The 17,621-nt window shown below is 51.1% G+C and overlaps 2 protein-coding genes across 3 annotated transcripts in view; one reads left to right on the plus strand and one right to left on the minus strand.

Moving 5' to 3' along the window:
- The first annotated feature begins 1,750 nt into the window (after positions 1-1,750).
- Stk25 (serine/threonine kinase 25) lies at positions 1,751-14,904 on the plus strand. The gene is made up of 12 exons (XM_052750328.1): positions 1,751-1,915; positions 2,070-2,155; positions 7,534-7,764; positions 9,073-9,129; positions 9,834-9,942; positions 10,731-10,888; positions 10,975-11,160; positions 11,324-11,469; positions 11,751-11,865; positions 12,288-12,359; positions 13,418-13,554; positions 14,265-14,904. Exons 2-12 carry the CDS (start codon positions 2,126-2,128, stop codon positions 14,302-14,304), a joined length of 1,281 nt encoding a protein of 426 aa, XP_052606288.1. The 5' UTR covers positions 1,751-1,915; positions 2,070-2,125; the 3' UTR covers positions 14,305-14,904.
- Farp2 (FERM, ARH/RhoGEF and pleckstrin domain protein 2) overlaps positions 14,772-17,621 on the minus strand; it is a 98,156-nt gene continuing 95,306 nt past the window's right edge. For both annotated transcript variants that reach the window (XM_052750327.1, XM_052750326.1), the window contains 3 exons: positions 16,845-16,952; positions 16,464-16,615; positions 14,772-15,710 (listed from right to left, as the gene is read on the minus strand). In XM_052750327.1, coding sequence (XP_052606287.1) covers positions 15,566-15,710; positions 16,464-16,615; positions 16,845-16,952 — 405 coding nt within the window. In that variant the 3' untranslated portion in view covers positions 14,772-15,565. The remainder of the gene's footprint in view (positions 15,711-16,463; positions 16,616-16,844; positions 16,953-17,621) is intronic.

Raw genomic sequence — 17,621 nt, forward strand, 5'->3', positions numbered from 1 at the left:
AGTTAACCATAGAGGTCTGGAAGTCTGTACATGGGAGACAGGAAGTGATAAGACAGGGCAGAGAGAGGATCTAGGCTCTTTTTGGACAGAGGAGTGGTAAAGGTAGGAAGCAACTGGCAGCTGCTCCCCTGCTTCTCTGATCTTTCAGGTTTTTACCCTGATATTTGACTCCTGATTTTTATTGATAAGATTAATTAGATTTACGCTTCATCTGATGCCCAACATGGGGCTTCTTTTGTTGTTGTTTTTGTTTGTTTGTTTGTTTTTTCAAGACAGGGTTTCATACATTTTCACAGCGTATAAAAAGATTATCCTGCAACAGGCGGGTATCTGTTCACATGTGACATACATATAGATGCACATAAATAAGTCTTAAAAATAGAGTAGGATTTGCCAAATGCCAGATTTCGCTATAGGAGAGCTAGGTAGGGGACCCATACTGAAGGCCACACCACAGATGGTCTTTTTCAGGGGCAATGAAAATATTTGCCCCAATTATTTATGCCTAGGGGTGGGGCATGGTGCTATGGGGCCCAGTGTTTGCTGGAAATCCACTTTTTTCTGGGGAGTAACATGACAAACAACCTAATCAGCATGTAGTAAAGTTTGGAGATGAAACAGAGTCAGATGCAAGGTGCTGTCTTGTTTGCAAGATTTGAGATGGCCCCAGGATGATGCACAGGAAGGAAAGCCACCAGGGAGCAGAAACAAAAAGCTTTCCTCAGTAGAGCGGGGAAGTTGTGTGGTTTGTGCTGAGCTTTTTTTTTTTGGGGGGGGGGCACCACCCAGCTCCAAAATAATCACACAGAGACTTATTCTTTCTTATGAATGCCTGGCCTTAGCTTGGCTTATTTCTAGACAGCTTTTTTTTTTTTTTTTTTTTTTGGACTTAAATTATCCCATCTACCGTTTGCCTCTGGGTTTTTACCTTTCTCTATTTCTGTGTATCTTTACTTCTTACTCCATGTCTGCCTGTGTGTCTGGGTGGCTGGCCATCGGCATCCTCCTCTTCTCTTTTTCTCTATCTACTGCCTCTGCCTGGCAGCCCCGCCTATCCCTCTCCTGCCTAGCTATTGCCCATTCAGCTCTTTATTAGACCAATCAGGTCAATCATGACAAAATCCACCTGATTTCACAGGATGGAGGGCATCTTCCAGCCTTGGGAAATCCCTCTAGGACCACAGACATCTTCCCTGCACCAAGTCTTGTCCCTAGGGCCCGACGATTACATCTTTACAGATGGGGAAACTGAGGCAGGAGAGAAGCATTTGCCCAAGAAATGGGCCATGCGGAGCGACTTCTCTAAGGCATGTGTGTGAGTGTGCATGCGTGCGTGCGTGCGTATGTGTGTGTTTCTAAGTGCAGACAAGGCCATCACACTGCCGTTAGTGCTGGAACACCAGGCCCTGAGGGTAATGTGGGTTGGACTCCAGGCACTGTAAACAGCTTCGAGGAAAGTGAGGAGGATTGAAAGGCCTGGAACACTTCATGGCAACTGCGCACGCGCGGCACCCGGCACACCGCGCGGCCTAACAGAGCCCCCGCAGGAACCCAACTCAAGGTTCCAATCCAATCTGTGGTGTGCCTGTACCTCTCTACGGCCCGCCCCACCGCACGGCCTGCTGGGACTTGTAGTCTGACACCCTCGCGGCCGCAGAGCACCCCCGCGCAACTCCGCATCCTACCGCGCAGCCAGCTGGGACTTGTAGTCTCAAATTCGCGGGTCCGGGGTACCCGGCGGGCGGCGGGACTCCTAGTCCCACAGAGCCTCGCGCTCGCCACGACACCCCGCTCGTAGCCGCTGCCTCCACCTCACGGGCTGAGAGGCCTGGGCGTTCCGGGCGCCCGAACTGCGGTGTGAGCCGCCGTGGGGACTGCAAAGCGGGCCGGGAATCCGGGATGGAGCCTCCCGGAGGTGGGCGCTGCCAGCGGGCCGCGCCTGGCTGTTGGGGAGGCCGGGCACGCCCTGATCAGGGGCGGGTCAGGGGCCCTGGGCTGGGGATCGGAGGTCGCGGGTGGAGGGACTCCACGGAGCTGCTGTTGATCGAGCGGCCTGCGGTTTCTCGCAGGTGCTTGAGGCGAGCGGGCGGAGTGGCTACGACGGACCGGTCACGTCAGCGGGGACATGGCTCACCTTAGGGGCTTCGCGCACCAGGTGAGTGTGGGCGTCGGCCGTTCGTGGGGGAGCGGGTTTCTCCACGCCAGGCGGGAGAGGGGCGGAGGCTGTCTGTCGGGGGATGGGGGCGCAGGTCGCTGTGGCCTGTGTGGCCGAGCCATCGCCGGCGGGAGATGGGACCCACGGGGAACCTCTGCTGTGTAAGGACCTCTGCTCAGGAGCTGGTGTGGACAGGTGCAGGAGCCGGCCCTGGGCAGGACCTGCTGGACCCAGGCTCGGAGCGCCTCCAGAAGATGGACTTTTCCTTCCCTGGCTAACGGGATGTGTAATCCCAACACGGAACCACATAGGCATGGAGGATGAGGAGGCTCAGGGTTCAAGGACTCGGAGGTGGGGTGGGGGGGGATTTGCTGTCTGGACCCCTTTCTCTCTGTCTCTCTGTCTCTCTCTCTCTCTCTCTGTCTGTCTCTGTCTCTGTCTGTCTCTGTCTCTGTCTGTCTGGTTATTTCAAAGCAAATGTGACAGCCAGCCGTCAGTGAAGTGGAGCCGACCGACTGCCTTGGTGGCTGATTTTCTGTGCTTTCGCTGTGGGATTTGCATTTTAAGGGCTCGGTTTGGTTATGCATAGGCTTGACAGTGGCACCGCGAGGGAACCAGCGCTTGAGGACAGTGCAGTCCCCCCACCCTCCCTTTCCCCTGCATCCTTGAGAACTGGGTGTGCAGACAGGAAGCGCGTCCGTCCGCTGCTTGTGGGCAGGAACTGGAGGCAGGGCTCCTTGGAGGAAACCAATCCAGCCTGGAAGACTACTCACAGCTGTTGTTGGGTAGGGCTTTGGGCCCAGCTGTCAACAGATGGGCTCCCGGGCTTGCTAACTGATGCTGAATTAAGCTAACACATTTTAAATATGTTTTTTTTTTTGACATTTTGCCTCTAATTATATAACATACTGAGAGAAAAATGTGCCTCTAGTTTATTTTTAAGAGGCCTAGGCTTAGCTCCTGTAGGTCCCAGAATGACAAAGTGGAGCTGTAAGCTGTGAAGGGCTGATGGTGAGGGGACCTTTCTCAAAGAGAGTACCTTTTTGTCTTTTTAGGGGCCTGTGTCCAACCCAGACATGCTTGGCTTCTGAAAGAAACACAAAAACTTGTAGGGTTCTTTTCTCCCAGCGTGGCTGTGGTGTCCTATGAAACTGCCCCTTTGTGTGGTAAAGATTATACTTTCCTCCATAGCCTGCACTTCTGTCTTAGATTGCTCTTCACCTGGCCAGTTCCATCTCTGGAAGGACCAGATGGTTATGGGCAAGCAATGTGTGGTGGTAATTGAGGATGTGTGCCAGGACACTCCTCTTGGTTTGTTTGTTTTGGGGGTGACATACAGCAGGCAAGAGGCTCTATGTATAGCAGCCCCGGGAGTGAATGGAGAGTATGGGTCTCAACTGCACAGAGCCAGTTCAGTGACTTGAGTGATGGCTCAGAGCACACACATCCTGTCCAGAAGAGGAATCTGAGCCACCCACATCAGGATGCTGCCTTACTGTCTTTGACCAGCTGGGGTTGAGACTAGGGCACGGCCATGCCAGGAGGGTTCCTGTCATACTGTTTCTGCTAAGGCTGGCTGGTCCACAGTTGTAGGTATCCGAAAAGCACGGACTTAGAAGAATGATGTTTACCCCTTCCTTGCCAAAATCCTAGAACTCTGGCTTTGGGGTCTGTTGTTTTCTCCTTCTCTGAGGCAGTGGTGAATGAATGCCTGGCCTGAGGATACCCTTCTTGGGCTGCTCTGCGGACCAGTTCTGACTCTAGGTTCCCAAGTGGAGGGCAATTAAGGATTCTCAGTATGGCTGAGCATTAGGTCTGAGTCTGTGGGACAAGGGGCCCCCGAGAATCGGAGGGATGGTGGTCCTGGGTCATGGTTCTACATCTTCCAGGTTTTCTTAGGCTGCTTTAGCAGCTACTGGATGAACCAGTGATGAGACTTTATAACCTCAAGTCACAGCTAGACCTCCTGGAGTCTGAGATGGCTCTTAAGGTGTCTCAAAACTACACATGGGTGGAGCTGTAGCAGCTGAGACACAGTGGGGACTAAGTGGGAGGAGGGGGTTTGAGGAAGAGTTTGGGAGCCCCTTGGAGCAGAAACAGGCAGCAAAGGGTCTGCTCTATGGACCTTATCCTGCACTTGGCTTTCAGGACTGGCTTTGAGCAGGGATCAAGTGGTCGGGGCCCAGACAGGAAGTGGCAGAAGACTGAGGTAGTCTGTACTGATTTCATACCTTTATTGGTGGGCTGTCCACTGGTGGTATGGTGAGAGTGCATGGCCCAGAGTGTTTATTTCTGATCCGGCTTGGACCCAGTGCCAGTCTTGAAATAGCTGAGGTGTCTGACTTACCATCCATACTGGAGAGAATTTACTTGAACACGTGATTCAGCAGGAGAGCCTGGGGGAAACACTACTCCCTGGCCAGTGCAGCCTAAGGGACCTCAGGCAGCCCTCAGCTTTCTCTGGCTAATTCTCAGTGTGACCTTTGAGGACTTCAGGCTGCAGATCTGCTCCAAGCATCAACTGCTGCTCAGTGAGAACTGGTCTTAGGATTTGGCTGCCAGTTCTAATGGGGCTGTGAGAAGGATCACTTTGGATTGGATTGGTCTCCCTTCTCATTTTCTTTAAAAAAACAAAAAACGATTACATTTATTTATGGATGGGTAGGTGTGTATTACCACAGTGTAAATATTAGAAGACCACTTATGGGAGTTGGTTCTCTCCTACCATGGGGTCCAGGGGATCAAACCCAGGTTGTTAGACTTGGTGAGAAGTGCTTTTACCCCCCCGAGCCCTCCTCTGGTCTTGGTCTTTTTCTTTCCCTTCCTTACTTTCTCCTTTTTTTTTTTAAAGTTTATTTACTTTTATGTGTATGTGTGAGTACATGCATGTATATATGTGCACCACGTGTGGGCGGTGCTTGAGATCATATGGGTTGTTGGAAACCAAACCCAAGTGCTCTTAACCACTGAGCCATCTCTCTAGCTCCCAGGCCAAAGTAGGGTACATATGGATACCACAGCTATTCTGCTCAGAGTGCCTGCTCTGGGCACTGCATGGCACTGTGGCACATACTCAGGCCTCTCAGAGGCAGCTTTGCTTGAGGGATTAGGTGACTTCTGTGTTAAGACACTGTCCTTGTTCCTGGAGCGCATCCCCAAACTTCTCCACCTCCTCTTGTTCTGCAGAGTTCTTGGCTTTTAAGGGGGATGGGGAGTATAGTTCTCTATGTCTCCCTGCTACTTTGTTCATGGTTAAAAACCTTAGCAGTGTAGCTAGTTGGCAAGGGAAATGTGTCTGGAAAGTCTCAGATGGGGTTTAGTCAGGTCTCTGAAACCAACTGCTTTGCTTGGAGAGAAGAGGCTGGGGCAATTAGGCCTCAGGGAAGCAGGCAGCCAGGTCATTGTTGGAGGACAGGCTCCTTAGGAGCATGGTAAACACCTCGGACAAGCTCTTCCTAAGCACAGAGGGATTTGAGCATCATCAGTACTTACACAGTTGTAAATAAATATGGTTTTGCCTTTTCGTGTCTTGCTCCCTGCCCCCACTCCCTACCCCCATGCTGAGGCGGGGCTGAACTCCAGACCTTGGTCATACTAGACAAGTGCTCTGCCACTGAGTTATTTCCTAGTCCTATTTTAAAAACCACTATACCTCCCCATGTGTGTAACACGGCATGTAGGTGTTGGTCCTCCCCATGTGTGTAACACGGCATGTAGGTGTTGGTCCTCCCCATGTGTGTAACACGGCATGTAGGTGTTGGTCCTCCCCATGTGTGTAACACGGCATGTAGGTGTTGGTCCTCCCCATGTGTGTAACACGGCATGTAGGTGTTGGTCCTCCCCATGTGTGTAACACGGCATGTAGGTGTTGGTCCTCCCCATGTGTGTAACATGGCATGTAGGTGTTGGTCCCCAGACAACTTTTGGAATCAGTTCTCTTCTCCCACCATGGGGGCCTAGGGAATCAAACTCAGGTGGTTAGTCGTGGTGGCAAGTGCCTTCATCAGCTGGACCATCTTACCATCCTTATTTGGTTCCCTTTAATAGGCGCTAAAATACTGTTTGGGGGACATCCTTTTTGGAGGAGCATTTCCTAATGGAGGTAAAACCTGGCAGGATTGATAAACTGGATGAGACTCGGTGTTCCCATTCCTAGGTCCTCTTCCAGCTTGGTCAGTGGTGTGGAGAGCGTCACTGGTATCCAGAGTCTGCCAGATCTCACAGGCAGGGGTAGGGACACTCAGTGGTGGCCCTGGGAGAGGCTCTGCTGCATCTTCCCTTTTCTGTGTAGCCCAGGAATATCTCCGTTCCTGGAGGCAGCCGGGTTTGGACAGAGGACATACCTTTGCCGTCTTCACTTGTAGTGTACTGGGCTTTAAACCAGGTATCTTCAACACGGTTGGTTCAGCAATGATAAGATCTTACTGTTTAAATCTAAGAGCTGTCTAGGGCAGCCTTCTGTGTTCAGTATCTAGAATCCAGCATCGGAGAACATGTTCAACTCAGTGCTGGTATGAGGGTGTAGCTGGCTACAGGACTGATTTGGGAGTGGAAAAGTCCTAGAGGACTGATCTGGGAGTGGGTGTAGCTTTTAGGAGTGTGGAAAACATAAGTTAGCTTGTGTTAAATCTTAATCTCTCTCCCTTTGTTTGTTTGTTTGCTTGTTTGTTTGTTTTTGAGACAGAGTTTCTCTGTGTAGCCTTAGCTGTCCTGGAACTAGCTCTGTAGAACAGGCTATACTGGAACTCACCTGCATCTGCCTCCTGAGTGCTGGGACTAAAGGCATGTGCCACCATGCCCAGCTAAATTTTATTTTTACTTTTAAATTATGGGGGTGGTATGTACATGTGAGTGCAGGTACTCGCCAAGGCCAGAGACCTCAGATCCCCCTGGAGCTGAAGTTGTAGGCAGTTTTGCAAAAGCAGTATGTGCTCTTAACCACCAAGCCGTCTTTCCAGCACCCAGCTCACATTACTTCTGATTGGTTTTCTTAGAATAGTTTTAGATTTATAGTAAAAGGAGTTTTACAATACCCTCTGACACACACACACACACATTCCTGCATGTCATTCCTGTCAGGTCTTGGCCTGGCTCACTGTTGGACAACTGATGAGGGCACTTTGAGATATGATAGTACCCAAACTTATAGTCTACATCTGAGTCTATAGATAACCTCTGGTTCACTGTATCAAATCTGTTGAATATAGTGTCATTTGGAGAGTTACGTTTAGGTTTTCTGAACAGGGATAAAGCAGCCAGAAGAGACGTGAGGCGAGTTCCCCTTAGCTCCTTGCAGTGGACCATGCCCTCAGTCGGCAGAGGAGCCCCCTTGTAATATTTTCTCTGTCTCAACATTCTGTCCCTGTTGGCTTCTATAGCATTCTCGTGTGGACCCAGAAGAACTCTTCACCAAGCTTGACCGCATTGGCAAGGGCTCGTTTGGGGAGGTGTACAAGGGCATCGACAACCACACCAAGGAGGTGGTGGCCATCAAGATCATTGACCTGGAAGAGGCAGAGGATGAGATTGAGGACATCCAGCAGGAGATCACTGTGCTCAGCCAGTGTGACAGCCCTTACATCACCCGCTACTTTGGCTCCTACCTGAAGGTACCTGCTAGGAGGAGGGGCCTCTGTAGTGGTTGGGGTGGAGCACCCTGAAGGTTCTGGACCAGGTTTTCTCCTTTGTTTCCAGAGGGAATAATACGTACCCACGGGTAGAGGAGAGCAGAGAAAGGCACTGCTGGGCACGTGGGGTCCCTCCGGAAGGACAGAGAGTCCCCCCCTCCCCCATAGCTCAGCTTCACAAGAAAGTCTGTTCTCTTGTGGAGTGCCAATCTACCAGGGTCACTTGGCTCTACGGTGGTCCTAATGGCCCAGCTGTCTTCTCTGTGGGTTCTGTTAGGCACCGTCTAAGGGGTCCCTGCCAGCAGTACTCTAGGGGCCTGCTAGGAGGGCACTATTGAAGAGACTTAGCTACTTCTCTGAGCGCTTGGTCTGTCCACCTGGTGCCTGTACCAGAGGTATAGTAGCTGGGCAGTCACTGAGACCTTTTCTCCTGCCCCTCCCCCTTGACAGGGTCTATGTAGACAAGGCTGGCCTTGAACTCACAAGAGATCTGCCTATGTCTCTTAAGTGCCAGAATTAAGGTGTATGCCACCACATCTAGCCCTCCTTTTTTTGTTTGGTTTTTAGTTTAATGTGTGATGTTGGTTTTTGTTGTTGTTTTTAAGACAGGGTCTCTCTGTAGTTTTGTTTGTCCTGGCCTTGAACTTACAGAACTCCACCTGCCTCTTCCTCTCGAATGCTGGGATTAAGGGCATTCACCACCATGCTTGGCTTGGCCCTCCTTTAAAAAAAAATATTGTTTTTTTATTATTATTTTTACCTATATGTGTCAACTGGAGGTATGTGCACATGAATGTGTGTATGTGTGTGTGCATGCATGTGCATGCGTGTTTGAGGAGACCAGAAGAGGGTGTTGGATCCCCCTGGAACTAGAGTTAAAGCCCTTTGTGAGCCACATGATGCTGGTGTTGGGAATTGAACTTGGGTCTTCTGAAAGAGCATCAAGTGCTCTTACCTGCCAAGACATCTCTCTCTCCCTTCTTCCCCCCTTTAAAAAAACAAAACAAAACAAAACAAACAACAACAACAAAACCCAAGGTCTCCTAGCCCAAGCTGACCTTGAACTTCTAGCCCTCCAGGTGCTGGGCTTATAGACATTTGCTACTTTGCCTGGCTAGAACCCTTTCCTGTTGGGGTTCCTGGCAGGAACTAGCCTGGTATAGTTGCTGTATGGCCTGAGCCCCTAGCTGACATCTTTTGGTGGCATTAGAGGGGTTGGCCTGTGGACTCCACACTTGGTATGCCTCCTTCAGTTGCTGTCCAGACACTGACATGGTTCTCTGCTCCCAGAGCACCAAGCTGTGGATTATCATGGAATACCTGGGTGGTGGCTCTGCACTGGACCTGGTAAGTTTAGGCTCAAGCTATGAGCAGCTTGCTGTGGGGTTGTCTTTCTGTACTCCAGGAGCCACTGCTCTGCAGGCTTCTTAGGCTTGTGGGCTTTCTCAGGCTACCTGTTTACTGTCTTAGTGCTTTAGATGTTCTTCAGGAATTGTCAATTCCCAAAACAAATACTGTTTATCTTGCCCTGATTGATGGTGAAAGAGGTCTTGGGCTTCTACTGGCCTGGGGGAGGCACAGCTAGAAACCCCAGACAAATAAGAGGGTCAGGGTCATGGTTAAGACCCTATTCTTATCTTTATAGTCACAGAAAAGATAAATATAGGTTTATTTTATTTTTATTTACTTTGTTTTTCAAGACAGGGTTTCAGCCAGGTAGGTGAAACATCCTTGGCTGTCCTGGAACTAGCTCTATAGACCAGGCTGACCTCAAACTCCAAGATCCGCCTGCCTCTGCCTACCAAGTGCGCCATCACCACCACCACCACCACCCCAGCTAAAAGTAGCTTTTATGTTTTCTGGAAACAGCCTCTCACCCCCATTTCTCCTTCCCCCATTATCCTTGACAGCTGAAACTTTCAGAACTAAGGAACACAAAGGCCCCAGCCTTCTGCAAGGACTCAGAAGTTGGTGGGTGGTGGAGCTCAGGAGCTGTGGTGGTATGGGCGTGATAGCTACAACTGAGGTTCTTCCCTGATGTCTTTCTTCAGCTAAAACCTGGTCCACTGGAGGAGACCTATATTGCCACCATCTTGCGGGAGATCCTGAAGGGCCTGGATTATCTGCACTCAGAGCGCAAGATCCACCGAGATATCAAAGGTCCTGCGGGGTGGGCATGGATGCAGTTCTGCCCATGACCTAGAAAGAGATGGGCATGTGGAACCAGTAGATTGTGGTGCCTGAGGGCATGGGATGTGGGGAGCCCTTCTGCCACCTGGAAACTGGGGTGTGTGTGTCAGTCTTGCTTTTTACCCCCTTTTTAATGGCCACACTGAGGATGGGACCTAGGGGATTGTGCATGCTAAGCAAGCATTCTGCTACTGAGCTACTTCCCAAGCCTAGGAAAACCTTCCTAATCTCACATCACCTAATCTCAGTCTTCACATATGTGAAGGAAACCAGTAGTGTACCTAGTATACGGTAAGAGCCTTGACTCAGCATCAGGTGTGGATTTGTGCAACACTCCTGTGTGCTCCAGTCCTGATGAGGACTCACAAAGCTGGGCCAGCCCACCATGAATGACTTGGTGAGGATGGCTGAGCCTTTATGTTACAGTGAGGGATCCCATGGGCAGAGTGATAGACTCCCTGACTAGCCCATGTCAGCTGTGCCCTTTGGTTAAGGTCACTGTGACTAGGTGTGGTGTGGATGTCACCCTGGAGCAAAGGTAGGAATGCTCGTGTAGGTGCCCAGCTTGCCTGCTTCTGTCAGCAGTGGCCCACTGGCCCACAGTGGCAAGAAAATCCATCCAAGGTCCCAAGACATCCCAGCTGCTGTCCCCAGGGGCCAGGGATACCATCCCATCACTGGTCAAGGAGTTGCATGCAGGGCTGCTTGGGGCGGGCTGTGGAGCCAAGGATGATGCCCACCTGTCCTGTATTGAGCAGCTGCCAACGTGCTGCTCTCAGAGCAGGGTGACGTGAAGCTGGCAGACTTCGGTGTGGCTGGGCAGCTCACAGACACACAAATCAAGAGGAACACGTTTGTGGGTACTCCCTTCTGGATGGCACCTGAGGTTATCAAGCAGTCTGCTTATGACTTTAAGGTGAGTTCTGGATGGGAGGTGGGAGTACACTGCCACCAGCTCAAAATGTCACATGTAGCAGCTGTCCTGTGTGATACCCTGTCTAGGCTGACATCTGGTCCCTGGGCATCACCGCCATCGAGCTGGCCAAGGGGGAGCCACCAAACTCTGACCTCCACCCTATGCGAGTCCTGTTCTTGATTCCCAAGAATAATCCACCCACGTTGGAGGGCCACCACAGCAAACCCTTCAAGGAGTTTGTAGAGGCCTGCCTCAATAAGGACCCACGATTTGTAAGGCCTATCCCCACTTCGGCCACCCCAGGCAGCTGAGGGAGGGCTTATGAAGGGAGGATATTAACTGGGGGTGAGACAGGGCCCAGCCTTCACATCCCTACCTGTCCTGCCTTGTGTCTGTTGTGAGGGTGGAACTCAGCTCTGACTGTCTTCCTGGCAGCGACCCACTGCCAAGGAGCTCCTGAAGCACAAATTCATCACACGCTACACCAAGAAGACCTCCTTTCTCACTGAACTCATTGACCGCTACAAGCGCTGGAAGTCTGAGGGGCATGGCGAGGAGTCCAGTTCTGAGGATTCTGACATGTAGGGCCTTTTTGTTAATGTTTGTCCTCAAGGGCTCCCTGGGTGCTTTAATGCCAGCGGGGTCTCCTCCAGAGGCAGGCTTAGAGCTAGTTGCTAGGGTGAATGAAGACTGATATTGGGCAGGGAACCTGCATGCTGAGAATGGGGCCTTTTAACTATCACCTAGATGCTGCAGCCTGGGGCCTCCTAGGCCAAGAGGCTGTCTCAAGGAAATGAGATGCACCTCGGTACGGTTATTTCCAGCTCTGTCTCCAGCTCTTCTGATTCTTTATCCTCTTTAGTGATGGCGAGGCTGAGGATGGGGAGCAGGGTCCCATCTGGACGTTTCCCCCAACCATCCGGCCAAGTCCACATAGCAAGCTGCACAAGGGGACTGCTCTGCACAGCTCACAGAAGGTCTGTTCATGCCCTGGGCCAGAGCACTGCCCCATATGTACCAGCCCTGCCTCAGCTCCCCTGGGGCAGCCGATGTGGACTGCAGTCTGGGTACCAGGCTTTTGAGGTCAGCTCCAAAGTGCCCTTGACCTAGGGCTATTTTAAACACACATTATCTGGGGTCTGGGCAAAGAGCTTGGGAAGGACAGGGTAGAGTGGGTGGTTTCTAAGCTCAGAGTGGCATTGATCTAGCCAGGAATCATGTTGAAGCCTGGGTCTGCAGGTGCTTAGGTGTGGGCCTGATGAGAACTGATGGCTTGTAGTTTGGGAGTTGACCCCTGCTTAGTACTCTGTCAGCCTGCCTAAGCCAGAGATTGAGGAGACAGGGAAGGGAGCCTCTCTAATCTCTCCATGTACCCAGTGCCTTGCTTCTCCCCTTGCAGCCCGCTGAGCCCATCAAGAGACAGCCAAGGTCCCAGTGCTTGTCCACGCTAGTCCGGCCTGTCTTTGGAGAGGTGAGAGTTGGTCATGCAGGGCAGTAGCTTTGTTCTCTAGAGGTGCTCCCTGCAGAGCCATGGTGTAGTGTTCTAGAGGGCCCTGCACCCAGGCTTTACACACTGGATTCCTGCGTCGATTGCAATTGGTGATGCGCAGGCTTGTGGGTCCAGTTTCCTGAGTAGACGGACCAAACCATAAACCACTGGGAAGAACTGACCTGGCCAGCGCCCTTTTGTGTCTCCAGACCTGCTAAGGTTGTCTGGCATTATGGTACTACTGTTTGCCATGTCCAACTACCACATGGTTCTTCTGTGGAGGAAGACAAAGGATCGCTGATGTTGGGTCAGTCCTAGGCAAGGGCGGTGATTCCTTGGTGGCCACATGACCTTATGTCACTGTTGCCGGCTGAGGGAGGTCAAAGCCATCATCAGAAATACAGTGCAGTAAGCTGGGTATGGTGGCACACACCTTTAATTCTAGCACTTGGGAGGCAGAGGCAGGTGGATCTCTGTGAGTTCAAGGCCAGAAATGAATGCTCATATGGATTTGAAGGTCAGGCAGCAGGTTGTAGGCCTATCTTCCCACCCCCATGGGTGACAACAGCATCTAGAGCCCAGAGAGGGAGTACAGGAAGTAGAGGAATGGAAATAGTCTCCCTGAGAACAGGGCAGGTAGAGTAAGATTTGGCAGTGACCTTAGACAGAGGAGAAAGCAGCCACTTAGGGCTGAGTTATGGGCAGCATGCATTGTTGCCCAGGGCCGAGAAAATGACTAAGTAAAAGTACTGTCAGGAGCTGAGGTCCCAGAAATGGTTACGGACACTCTGAAGTCTGATCTGGGATGTCTGTCAAAGTCCTTGTAGTGTGCTCTGGGTTACTGTACTAATTTCCAAGTCAGACTGGATCCACTTCATTGGACTTCCCGACCTTCAGTCTGTAAGAAGCCATTTGTTCTGATCAGGGGAGAGAAGGGCCCCAAGAGTCCTCATCTACAGGGAGTGCTCCCTTACTTCCTGTAGGTCTTCCCAATGTGGGTCTCGGGTAAGATGCCAGTTAGGTACATGTTCTCTCTGCAGCTCAAAGAGAAGCACAAGCAGAGCGGCGGGAGTGTGGGTGCCCTGGAGGAGCTAGAGAACGCCTTCAGCCTGGCCGAGGAGTCCTGTCCTGGCATCTCAGACAAGCTGATGGTGCACCTGGTGGAGCGTGTACAGAGGTGAGCACAATGCCTGACCAGGTAGGAGATCCTCATGGGGGAACTTAGCACAAAACAAAGCCTGGGACTCATTCTTTGGGAGCAGCTGGCTTGGTCCTTTTTCAGGTTAGCATACTCTCTCGTTTGTACCTTTGGAGTTGGAGAGGGAGAAGCAAGTGGGCCTCTTGTGGCTTTGAGCTACGCATTAAGGTTGGACCTCAGTCTCAGGCAGTGTCTGGACAGTTCCACAAAATGGCTCAGTGACAGAGCATTGTGTATGGCTGACTTCCGACCTTTCTCCTTGGTGGCTTCCTAGAGGTTCTGTGCCCCAGGAACAGCATGGGTGCTTTGTAAGCCGAGGACTTGTCTGCTGTTGATGGGTCCGTCGCCCCCCCCCCCCCAGCTGACTCACACCTGTGAGGGGACAGGCAGGGCAGACACTGGCCCTTCCTTGGCAGCTGCACAGGCTCAGGGTTCCCAGGCTGTTAGAGGCAGATGACCAGTCCCTCCTCGTATCCTCTGGACCCTGTTCTTGTCACTGAGAGAGATCCACTCTGGTGGTTCTTAGGAGCAGCAGGGTGGGTTTAGCCAGCACTGATCCTGTGACTGAAACCCTGAGGATGTCTTGTGAGGTGCTGCTGGTAACCATGCTGTGAACCACACATCTGAGAGATTGTCAGGCGCTGCTGAAGTACATGTCCAGGAACGGTAATGGTACCTTTCACTTACAGGTTCTCACACAGCAGGAACCACCTGACGTCTACCCGCTGAACGACTAAATGCACTGCTCTTCGTAGAGGGAGAAGAATGCTTTTTGTTTTGAGCTCTAAAAGGACTGACTTGGAAGCCCTCTTGTGCTGGGTTGCAACTGCAAAGACCTGCCAGCCTGTAGGCTTCACAAGCCAGGTTACCTTCCTTGTGCCCCACCATCGTGTGCTGCCCCGCACAGCAGCCACTGGATACCTGTGTTCACCTCCTCGGTTGTCTGAAGCTATGGTAGGCAGCCAGGAGCCCTGGAAGAACTGGGAGCAATCTGGAAGGCTAGTGTGACCTTCTAGAATCCTGGGCCCCTGCAGCTGCTAGACTAAGGATCAAAGCAACTTTTGGGCAGCTCTGGCTCTCACCCTACACCAGGGATATTGTCTCGGGGGCTCATAGGGGTCCAAGATGGTCATAATTTGCCTTGTGGTGTCAGTTCAGGTACTGTGTGTTTTCATGAGTACTCGAATCATCCAGAATTTGCCCCTCCCTTTTTTTTTTTTTTTTTAAAGAAAATTGAACTTGCTAAATATCCTGACAGTAGGTGTTAGTTTTCATAGAGCATTGAAAGCCCTACCATTTCAATAAAGACCTGGATTGGAGACATTCTGATGATGGAGCCTAGCCAGATGGGGTTTCTGTAGCCTCTGAGCTAGCGTCCCTTCTAAATGTTGTCATATAACCTCACAGTTTCTTGTGGCCTGCTGGAGAACAAAGTAAGGCGGAGGGGATGCTGGTGGGTGGGGATTTGTCTGTTTATTTTAAGTCACATGAGTGAACAGGAGTCACAGGCCTGTCCTAGTTGATGAGAAATACTGGGAACTAACAAGGAGAGGCCCCACCCTCCCAGGCCTCGGTGGAGGGAGTGTGTCTTTGGTTTCCGTTTGTCTAGACGGTATGTGGGATAGGAACCAGAGTGGCTTTTTGCCACACTTGTTTTGTTAGGACCTGGAGGCTAACCCTGAGCGTATCACATAAGCCTGAGTATAGTGCTTGTCTAAGGCAATGTGAATTTGGCTAGTAGTGCTACAGGTAGATGTGGAAGCAACCAGTCCTCTGCAGGGGCTGTGCTCAGAACAAACTAAGGACTCCCATTTCCTTCAGTGGGGGCTGGCCAGTGGGTAGTCATCCTGGATCTCAGACATGTGCCCCAGCCATCTTGAGCCTTCACTGGAGGCCCATTCTAGGGTCAGTGCCAGCATTGTCTGGTGGGGAGATGATGAGCTCTAGTTGCTCAGCTCTGGGGAAGATACCTATACTCTGCAAGTCTCCGTCATAGGTTCTTGTCCATGCAGGCTGAAGGACATTCCTCCTCTCTGACCTCTGCCTCCAGCCCTGGAGGGAGATGTGGGCAGTCCTGAGTGAAACTTGGGGGTCTCTCCGGTGAGCTGCTGGCCCTTTCAATGACTTCCATCCACCTATAGAAAGGGTCAAACCAGTGGGCATATGCTCACATACCTTCCCAAGAATGAGACAAAATACAACTAGTCAGTAAAGTTCTTGCTGTTCAAGCATGAGGAACTGAGTTTCATCCCTAGCACCTGAGTAAAAAACCCGGTCTGATGTGCACATGTAAGTCCATCACTGAGGAGGTGGCGATGGATTCACTGGTCGGCCAGCCAGCCTAACCAGGTGGACTGGGCCAGTGCGATGCCTTATCAGCTAACAGCACTTGCCATGCAAGCCTGGCAGCCTGAGTTTGATCCCCAGAACCCACACAAAGGTACATAGAGAGAACCAACTCCAAAGTTGTCTTCTCACCTCCACACAAGTGGCATATGGGCCCATGTTCCCTCCCTACAATAAAAAATTTAGATAAAAAGGGGGGAGCTGGAGAGGCGGCTCAGCAGTCGAGCCTTGGCAGCACCCACGTGGCAGCTCACACCTGTCTAACTAGTTCCTGGGGATCCGATGCCCTCATACAGAAATATACGAGGGCAAAACACCAGTGTATATAAAATTGAAAACAAAAAATGGCAGCCTGCTGAAGTTGTCCTTTGGTCACTCTGTGTATGCATACATGTGTCTGTGTACACTTTGTGCCCACATACAAACATGGACATACACTGAAAACAAAACCCTGCATTATTGGACCCTTGTTTTCTGGGAACTGGGGAATTGGCCTCTGGGTCTATGAACGGCGATGAGCAGAAGCAGCATGGCAGAATCACCTTTCAAATGTGTACTTGCTCTCAGCCCGGAAGAAGTAGACGTGAGATTTGAATTGCAGCTTGAAAACGTAGTCCTTGTGGATGCTGTCAGTCTCCCTGGGGAGGCTCACACTGTAACCCAATAGTGGGAGGCTGGCCAGTGGGTAGTCATCCTGGAAGTCAGCACAGGAGCAGGGTCACTGGGGTGCAGGTTTGCACCAAGAGAGCCCGTTACTCTGTGGCCCTCCCCAGCCCTTAATATCACTGCTTCTCCCAAAAAATGGTAGTTTGTACAGAGGGACCACAGGTGAGAAAGACTAATTCCATTTTCATAGAAAAGGTGCTATAATGGTGGAATCGGCATCAGACTGTGAAGAGGAAATAGAATTGTGCTCAACATACCTGATGAGTTTTATAGAAGAACAAGCAGAAGTTGGTAAAGACCACCCAGAGCTTCTGCCAGCCATTGCTGTTCTTGAACTTTCTCAGCAGATATCCTGAGAGCTGGTTCTGTCAGTGGAAAAGGCAAAAGCACTTTGCCTTCACCATAATCCATGCTCAGCAGATGTCACCAGATCCATGACCCTGACATCTAGCCAAAATATCCACACACAGGTCTCTGCATGCTCAACATCTAATTTTTTCTTCTCCAAGACAGGGTTCCTCTGTGTAGCCCTGCTGCCCTGGAACTCACTCTGTAGACCAGGCTGGCCTCAAACTCAAGCGCTGTGCCTGCCTCTGCCTCCCGAGTGCTGGGATTATAGGTGTGCACCACTATACCTGGCTGATACTCACCATTTATCAACATGGTTTGTGCACACTTAAAATTTGACAACAGGATGTTAGTCTGGGACACACTTAGGTAGGATACTTCTCTTCCTGATACATAATAAAATTAGTTTTCTGACAAAGGACACTATTTACAAACGTATAAGAGAACAAGACGAGGTTGGTGATGACACATTGAACCAAGTTTGGAAGGTTCTTGGAAATTATGGGGGAAGACACTTAAGTGCCGCACTGGAAAAGACACCCCCAGCCAGCCCACTGACCCCTCCTGTCTTCAGGGCCTGTCTCTAATATGTGCTACCTAGCTTCCCAAGAGTGCCCCACCTACTTTGATCTGTAGGTATCTCGGGCCTCACTAGGGACCTGCTGTGTTCTGACTCTCACACAGTC

This window comes from Peromyscus californicus, unplaced genomic scaffold, assembly GCF_007827085.1.
Source record: "Peromyscus californicus insignis strain IS unplaced genomic scaffold, ASM782708v3 Scaffold_21__1_contigs__length_65335640, whole genome shotgun sequence".
Lineage (NCBI taxonomy): Eukaryota > Metazoa > Chordata > Mammalia > Rodentia > Cricetidae > Peromyscus > Peromyscus californicus.

Coding starts and splice junctions, on each gene's coding strand:
- Stk25 (XM_052750328.1), top strand. CDS start 2,126: ATGGCTCACCTTAGGGGCTTCGCGCACCAG. Junction 7,765..9,072: donor ACTTTGGCTCCTACCTGAAG/GTACCTGCTAGG, acceptor CTCTGCTCCCAG/AGCACCAAGCTGTGGATTAT. Junction 9,130..9,833: donor GTGGCTCTGCACTGGACCTG/GTAAGTTTAGGC, acceptor GTCTTTCTTCAG/CTAAAACCTGGTCCACTGGA.